This window comes from Sesamum indicum, linkage group LG10, assembly GCF_000512975.1.
Source record: "Sesamum indicum cultivar Zhongzhi No. 13 linkage group LG10, S_indicum_v1.0, whole genome shotgun sequence".
Classification (NCBI taxonomy): Eukaryota; Viridiplantae; Streptophyta; class Magnoliopsida; order Lamiales; family Pedaliaceae; genus Sesamum; species Sesamum indicum.
This window is the reverse complement of record NC_026154.1, coordinates 8098178-8106686: the sequence shown is the minus strand read 5'-3', so window position 1 is coordinate 8106686 and position 8509 is coordinate 8098178. Positions and strand designations below refer to the sequence as shown.

The following is an 8509-nucleotide window of genomic DNA, read 5'->3' as shown; positions in this document are numbered from 1 at the left end:
ATTAGTGGCTCCGGTGTCTATTATCCAAGAATTCAAGTCAACAGAGATATCAGATACATTACCAGCAAAATCTTCACTGCTATGTGGATCTGATGGAATGTCCGCCCTTTTCATAAGCTTGATTAGATCGCTCTTAAGATCCGTGATCTGCTATGTGGGGTTTGAATTACCAGTGACCTCCTTCCCATCTGTCGCTGTGGCTGCGAATCCTTCAAGACATGATCCCTTGCCCCTTCTGTTGTTGCTCAGGGCTTTATACCAATCCGGGGTCCCATGGAGCTGGAAGCAGGTCTCCCGAGTGTGTCCAGATTTGTGACAATGTGAACAAGTCATGGTGCGCTTGTCCTGTGGGGGTCCCCTGTGAGTCTGAAATCTGCTCGCACTGTCGCGTTTAATATCCTTGGATGCGACCTTGTAGGCCGCATGGCTAGACGGCCCAACTATGTTGCTATGAATGGTTCGCTGATTCTCCACCGTGAAGAGCATTGAGAAGTCGCGTTCAATGTTGGGTAAGGGTTCCTGCATCAGCAGCTGACTCCTTTGAGTGTCGTAACTCTCATGTAATCCCATGAGAAACTGCAGCAATTGTGTAGTTTCATCCCTTGTCGTGATCGCCTTGTTAATGCCACAACTGCATCCCCCACAGGTACAGTTAGGTGCAGGGGATAAGCATTGGAGCTTGTTCCAAAGTTTCTTAATCCTCGTCATATATGCCGCCAGTGACATATCTCGTTGGCCGATAGAAGCTATCTCTCGTTTAATCTGGTATACGATTGGACCATTGTAGCGCACTTACCTTCCTTGAATTTCAAGCCACAATTCCCGCGAGGAGGAGATATATATAAAGCCCTCCACAATTCATTGGAGATGGAGTTCAAAATCCACGAAGTAACCATCAAGTCCACACGCGCCCACTGCTCAAAAGTAATAGAGCCCATCATTGGCCTGGGAAAGGTTCCATCAATAAAATATAGTTTCATTTTTGTTCCGAGCGCGATGTATACGGCGCGGCTCGAAGGTAAGAAATTGGTTCCGTCCAAAGGAGAGGAAGACAAAACCATTCCGGAATGCTCTGAAGGATGTAGATACAAGGCATCCTTCTCGAATTGTTATGCATCAGCTCCTCGGTTCAAATCTGCCATCACGAAATGATGGCAAAATGGTGCAAAGGTGGAAATTCAGGTGACGTATACAGAGTCCTTCACAAGGAAGGCTCTGATACCATGTTGAATTTCATGAGATAAGGAAAACAAGAATTCATAGTAAGAGCCATTTTGGAGAGAAAACCTTCTTCTGTTTTTCTGTAATTGTATATATATCATCCAATAAAGAAAGGTATACAAGGGATTATATATACAATGGGTGCAACCACTCCAACTAACTAACAAAGTTTGTTACAGAAAAGGACAAACAAAACAGTTAAAGAATATCTATTTAGTATCCAATTAATCTGCAGACGTGGCATACGCGACCTGACATGCAACCTCAGTAGTAGCGACCTCGTGAAGTATACTTGGGGCAATGTTCTAAAGATACGCGAAATCGTGAGCGATCTCACGATGATTGGTGTGGGCCACGACCTCAACGTACGCGATCCGATGTTCATCCTCAAGATCACAGGACTGGGAGATCGAATTCTCAACACTAGTCGCCATGTTATTAAAATTTAAATTTGTTATAAAAATTTATCTAAGATGATTAGAAGCATTTGACATGATCTGGCCTATAAAATATAATTTCCTTCAACTATATATATGTGCTTTATAAATTGAGAGTCTACTTGCAATTTTAGAACATGCCACTAAAATTAATATTTTTTTTAATCATATTTCAAATTTGATGTGAATTTTAATTTATTTGTGTTATACTTTAGTGGAATGATGTATATAATTTATCAATTTCTTATCTTTTAAATATAAAATTTTTTTAATTTAATAAAGTTGCCTTTTTTTTGTATTTTGATTCTCAAAATTAGTAATTTTTCAGTTTATAACATCACTCGAACTATTATCGAGACATGACTGTAAGCATCTACCAAACTCATGCCACTAAAAAAAGACAGAACTAATATATTAAAGTAGAATGTTGCTACTAATACGACTATAAGGATATATTCCCTATTGAAGAAAGAAATCGAAAGTAAAACACCTATTACCTGATCACTTAATCTTGATTGTTTTAAAATTTTAAGTAATATTGATAAAGTCAATATATTAAATTGATAAGAAACATGATGATGTATTCTGAGAAGATTACGAAAATATTAAGCAATGAATAAGAAAGATAGCATCGAAATTCAAACGCCAATTAAATGAGAAATAATTAATAATTTTACCGAAAAAACCTAAGAAATCTATGATACCAGCAAGAGGATTTCTTCTGCCAACGAAATTGAACAAGCAAATGAATAATGACACCACATATTTATATAACTACTTATTTAGTTATGTTTTTAATTAGCTTTTTACATGGAATAAAAAGCTTTTTACAATATTTTTTTTAAAAGTTCAAATTCATTAATTTTAACAAATAGAATTTAATAATGTTTCTTAATTTATGAAATATGTTATATATTTATTTAATTAAATTTTTAAATAATATAATATTTTATCAAAGTAATAAGCATTACGTGCAACGCAGTGTTGCCAACTAGTGTTAATAGGTGTAGAAAATTTTCAAAATAGGTGTAGAATTTTGCTTTTCATTTTAGTCAATTAGTAATAGGTGTAGAAAAATTTCAAAATATTAAAAAAAAATACATCTCCTCAAATATATAAATTTAACACATTCAACCATTTTAAAATATAAAAACTGGAAATTTATCCAGGGACATAATAATGATCATTTACTAAATTTGATCATAAAAAGGATAGGAATTAGCACATCTGCTTGGGTTAAAAGAGGCGTAAATGCATTTTTCTAAATTTCTTTGAAGAAAAATATAATTGCAACTCCAATTACAATCAAAACCTTTGAGAGATGAACCAGAAGAGACCATCTCTGGCCACTGTTTGTGGAACCAATGCTTTGAAAGGCAGTCCTGCAGTCTAAGGCTCTAAGCTCAAGTAGAAATGGATAGTTAGGAACAGAAGATTGACAACAGAAAATATGAGCAAGTTTTCTAGTTTCGCTGAAATGAATAGATCATAAATGGTAATAGTAAAAGCATGACGAAATAACAAGGATAAAAGATGGCAAATTAAACAGCATATCATGCTTCCAACTACCAATCACTTCTCTAATCTGAAGAAGATGGTAAAACAACCATATCAATCAATGAGATTACAGAGTGGAATCCAATGAGAAAAATAAGGCCATCAATTATGGTTCAAGAAGTAGAGGGATACATTTTCTACGAGAGATTTGAGTTTTGTCTGTGAATTAATCCATAACAGCAAAACGCAGGGAATGTCTGAGAGACTCGAACACCATTGTGCTCGTAAGACCTAATTTGTGATAATCTCTTCACAGGAAATGGCAAAAATTGCAACAAATATATCCAGAAGTTCAGTAACATATGCTGGCAATATTCAGGGGAAGTCAGGCATTTGGCAGACAGCAGGCATGTTATTCCAAGAGCAAGAACCGAGGGCCCAGGTAGAAGAAGATGCTGAAGTGTTCTTCAACTCAGTGCGAGCTGCAATGGCATTGGTTCCAGAGACTTGTTGATTTGAATGGGAAGCAGCACTGTGCTCAAACCAGCATGATCCGAGCATTGCATCAGGCCTAGAGCAATCAAAGTGATCCATAATTTTTTCCCTTTGACCATCCAGCAGCCAACTTTGATCATACACTTCTGTTTTCACATGGCGCACTACAGAGCACAGAATAAAATGATAGTCTTATGACTTTGCTGAGAGAATACAAGCTTGACTAATTTATAAATAAGAATAGACCAATTTCCACAGGTTGGTTATTTCCAAAGAGCACTAGCTGATTCCATTTACTTATGAGGATAATACAGCAGTTTCCATCTACTAGAGGAGAAGGTCATCAACAGAAAAGCATTCAAGATTGTATTGTCCAAAAGTGGAAAGGCAACACATTTTAAGGGAGAAAAAACGAGAGAAGGATATATCAAACTTAGAAGCATATAATTGTTCAGGACTCTGAAAGCACTACTCAAAATAATAACATCCAACAACCTTCAAGTTTCAAAATATTAACTTGTGAAAACCTAAAACAGAAGGGAAAAAGTTATTCAGTGATATCAAAGCGATGGATGAAGCCAATTTGCACTAACTAACAGTGTTTCAGGGCCAGATTCGACAAGGCCGAGTTGTTCCAGCAGATCTGGAGAAGTATTAAGATTTCAACAAGTTCAATTTTTATGAATTGACATAGCTAAAACTGAAATAGGCTGCAAATTTCCACTGCCAATGGATCAGAGTTTTTCTTCAAACATGCATAGTTAGTCATTTAGAAAGGAAATATTGAATTTTTACCAGGCATGTCCTCCTCCAATGAACTTCCAAGTGTACCAGTAGGAGTGCACCCATTGAAAATTGATCCCATTGAGTTACCTGATGGGGAACTGGGGTCAAGATAACCTTTGAACTCTCTGGAGTATGTTTGTAAAGCAGAACTGTCTGTTATATCTCCATGGCTCATGTTAGATGAAGCAGCCCAATCAGAAGATTGATTCTCTGACTTACTGAGAGCCTTAGCCTCATAAAGTAAGTCTTCTAAGAGGCCACTGCTCCCTGAAGAAGGACAATGTGATGGGAGTGGCCCTGGTAGCGGAGACTGGACAAAAGAATCCAATGACTCAGGTGCAGGGTCCCAGAGACCTATGCCAGTCTCTTGATATTGGAGTGAAGGGAGCTCCAACTCCTGAGCACCTGCAGAGTGCTTAGAAGCAGAGGAAATGACATTTGACATAATTTCACTATCCTGACCGACACCAAAAGACAACAGTTTCTTGGTGTGGTCAGGAACATATGGGAAACACAGACCAAAAGACTCAGACATTTTGTTCGTGCAACTAGCAGTTTGAGTCCTGTCAAATGGAGGTGTCTCATTAGGTGCACCACCTCCATAGTCCAACATGGGTTCATCTGGTTCTTGAGCATGTTTAGGCACTCCGATAGGTTGGGCAAAGCTGTAAAACTGAGGAGAACCAAAACCATTACTCGTCGAAACACTGCCAGAAATATCTGGAAATTGTGGTGTGTATGGTAAAAAGTTGAAACTATCAAACATGAGATCATGTGTCTCATAACCAGTGCTCTCCAAGATCTCATGACATCCTTTATCTCCAGCACATATTCCAGGTGAACTAAGCTGTTGTTGATTCTCCGGAAGTGGATCCAGACACAAGTCAGGGGGATAAAGTGGTAAACCAGCACGTTGACGTCTTTTTATCCGGGTATTCCAATAGTTCTTTATCTCATTGTCCGTCCTTCCAGGCAACTGAAACAAAAATAGAAGACTCCAGGTTTGAAAAAATAATAGAAAGCAGAATAAAAGATGTACAAAAATCTGTGTAAGTCTCAAATTGCGCCTTACATCACAACACAACTAACACCAGCAAACAAAAGAATACTAAAAGAAGAAGAGCATTTGCCAATTCCTGAAGAATATTCTTATGAGCTTCTAAAATTCGAGCATAAACCCCACAACCCCCTGCGCCCCCCATCTGAATGATATGGGTCCACCACTTCTGTTGCTATGTTAAAATTTATTTCCATGATGTAAAACCCTAACATGGCCATATTCTTTGCTGAGGTGGGGAGGGAGGGGAGATTGAGTTATGAACTCACAATTACTTGAAAAAAGATACGAAACTAGATTATACATCAGTTATCGCCGAAGCGACTACCAATAACAAGTACTCAAAACTGGTTGCTTCATTTCATTTGTTTTAGATATTTTCTTATGTTCCCATAGTGTTTCAGTCATTAATTCCTGGTTTCTTCCTCTCTTGTTTTCTTTCAAGTAAGCTGTAGGACAAACGAGTTTAAACAGTGACATTTGGAAGTATAATATACTTTCTGGGAAAATTTAGCAACAAATACCAACTGAACGCTCAATAGTGCATGCTAATGGGAGCCTATGGTTTTCAGTATCTCTCACTTGGTGCTGACCTACCTGAATGTATTGGGTGGAGTTCCATAAGCTGCATACTAAAATTACCTAACAAAAACTATAGGATAAAATAAAACATATCATCTGTTTGAAGCAACCTCTTAATCAACATGTCAGAAATTATCATAAGATCTTCACACAAATGGCAGCAAACTGTTAGCATCAGTTCGGGTTCTAGACGAAATACATGAAGTTCTTGATAATTGTAGAAAGACACATAAAAAATGGTAAAAGAAGTGATTACTGAAGCTTACATGTGCAGCCATTCGTGCCCACTTATTTCCCATCTTAGCATGAAGTTCAATTATTAGTCTCTCTTCTTCAGATGTAAAGGCTCCTTTCTTCAGGTTTGGCCTCAAATGGTTGGCCCACCGTAAACGGCAGCTTTTCCCACACCGTAAAAGCCCTGAGTGTTTCTGAACTGCGTTCCAGTTACCTTCTCCATGCTTTTTCACATAATCAACTAAAATCGCATCCTCAGCAGATGTCCATGGACCTTTTTTGAGAACAAACCCACCATTTGAACTTCCGCTGAAATTATCACCATCATTGCTTAGTGGTGAATCAGCAGAGAGCACACCGTCTTCACTCTCAGTAGTACTGCTTCGACCCATTTGTGTTACTCAGGCTGCGTGTGTGCGTGTGTCTGAGAGAGGGAGAGGGAGATTCTTAAACTACACCAAGCAAAAGCTTAAAGCATCAAATCAAACACATTAGCCCTGGAAACCACAGCAAGTTGAGGAAAAAACCAAATCAAATTAATGATTCAGTATGTTGAAGTAGAGTCATAATGCTTTAAAAAGCTACTGAAGCATGGGAACAAACATCCATCATTGTTCCTATACACAAGAAAGAGAAAAAGAATACATTACAAATAACTTCCTGATGGATTCCATCACAGTCGAGAAACTCAAACGCTTTAAAATAATAAGCAAATCAATCAACACAAGTCACCATATCTAGAATTAACTCCGATGACCCATAATGATATAGTTAACGTCAGATCAAGACAAATCTATGAACATTAAAATTACTAATTGCAACTAATTACAACCCCCACAAAAGTAACCTCGTAACTCAACTCTTATTTCCTCAACAATTACCACTACAAAACAACACAGTTTACCAGATACAGAAACAATAGTAACTCCAGCTTCATTTATTGCAACTACGACAAATGCACTGCAATAAACAAATAAATACTCTTCATCCCGCAATAAATGTCGGGTTGACCTAATAATTGCGAAATTTCCAATTTCACAATTTCCATCCTCAATTAGCTTTCATTTTCCTGATTCTACTGAACACTAAAAACGGAAATACGTAAATTAAAAATCAAAAACAAAAATAATTACCTTATTCAGGAAGAATTGAACGGATTGAAGAAGGTGGAGCTCAGAAAAGAGAAGAAAGAGAGGGAAAAAGGATGCAGAGAGTATAAAGGGAAATGCGGAAATGGTATGTGGAGGCTCAAGAGCTATATATACACACATATAAATGTGTGTATGTATATATGCGCACACAGCATGTATGCATGTGCGTGAGAGAGATGCATAGAAAATACACTTTGCCAAATTATCCGAAATTGGCAACAGATCAGTACAGCTCGCTATCCTTTTTCGGGACTCGTACTGGTCCCAACACCTAAATTGCAATATTATTTATCATTATGGTATATAATTTCCAAAAAATAAATATATTTTAAACATAATTACACTTTGCTGTCGTTAATAGTTTGAGAAATTACATTTAACATTTTTAAAGTTTGACTGCGTTAGTCAAAATTTCCTAAATTTATTGATATTAATAAAAAATCGAATGAAAATTGATATTTACCCTCAATTGACTTATTACTGACTTATTGCAAGTCAAATAATTTTTTTTGACTAAACAACCCTTATAACGATGAAAATATATCCCCCACATTTGTTAACGTATAAGACATACGAGAGTAATTTGATGATCGAAAGATTTATTCGATCAATAATAAATCAGTAATAAGTCAATCGAGGTAATTATAGATTTTATAATATCAGCAAATTCGGTGAATTTTGACTAATGGGGAGACTTATTTGTTGGATCGAATGAAACTTCAGGAATACTACATGTAATTTTTCAAACCACAGAGAGTTTATGTGTAATTGCACCAAATTCTAAGGGAAGGGAGTGTAATTATCCCTATTTTTTACTTTATTATTAAAAATATTAATTTGTTTATTGAAGGGTATCATTGTAATTTGATTCAGAAGCGTTATTATAAACTTATATAAATATTTTCTACCTTTTGTGAATTACAAGTATACCACACTGTGAAAAATTATTCATACAATGTCCGACATATGTTGGAAATATATTATTTAGTAAGGTAAATTATATTTGGACTCCTGAGGTTATGTTTAATTGTATAAATAACTCTGTTTTT

At 36.5% G+C, this 8509-nt stretch overlaps 1 protein-coding gene across 4 annotated transcripts; it reads right to left on the bottom strand.

Moving 5' to 3' along the window:
- LOC105172205 (transcription factor GAMYB) lies at positions 3215-7636 on the bottom strand. 4 transcript variants are annotated; one of them, XM_011093567.2, is made up of 4 exons: positions 7443-7636; positions 6342-6926; positions 4446-5412; positions 3215-3814 (listed from the first exon to the last, which is right to left on the bottom strand). In XM_011093567.2, the coding sequence occupies exons 2-4, from the start codon at positions 6699-6701 to the stop codon at positions 3531-3533; spliced, it is 1611 nt and encodes a 536-aa protein (XP_011091869.1). In that variant the 5' UTR covers positions 6702-6926; positions 7443-7636; the 3' UTR covers positions 3215-3530. The 4 variants fall into 4 exon arrangements, with proteins under 4 accessions (XP_011091869.1, XP_011091870.1, XP_011091873.1 ...); XM_011093568.2 differs by having other exon boundaries at positions 6342-6806; XM_011093571.2 differs by having other exon boundaries at positions 6342-6733.

Bases quoted from the DNA above. Each gene is read 5' to 3' on its own strand.
- LOC105172205 (XM_011093567.2), bottom strand. From the start codon at position 6,701: ATGGGTCGAAGCAGTACTACTGAGAGTGAAGACGGTGTGCTCTCTGCT. The intron at 5,413-6,341 runs GTAAGCTTCAGT...TTTTTGTTTCAG, and splicing joins GGGCACGAATGGCTGCACAT to TTGCCTGGAAGGACGGACAA. The intron at 3,815-4,445 runs GTAAAAATTCAA...TGTGCTCTGTAG, and splicing joins ATTGGAGGAGGACATGCCTG to TGCGCCATGTGAAAACAGAA.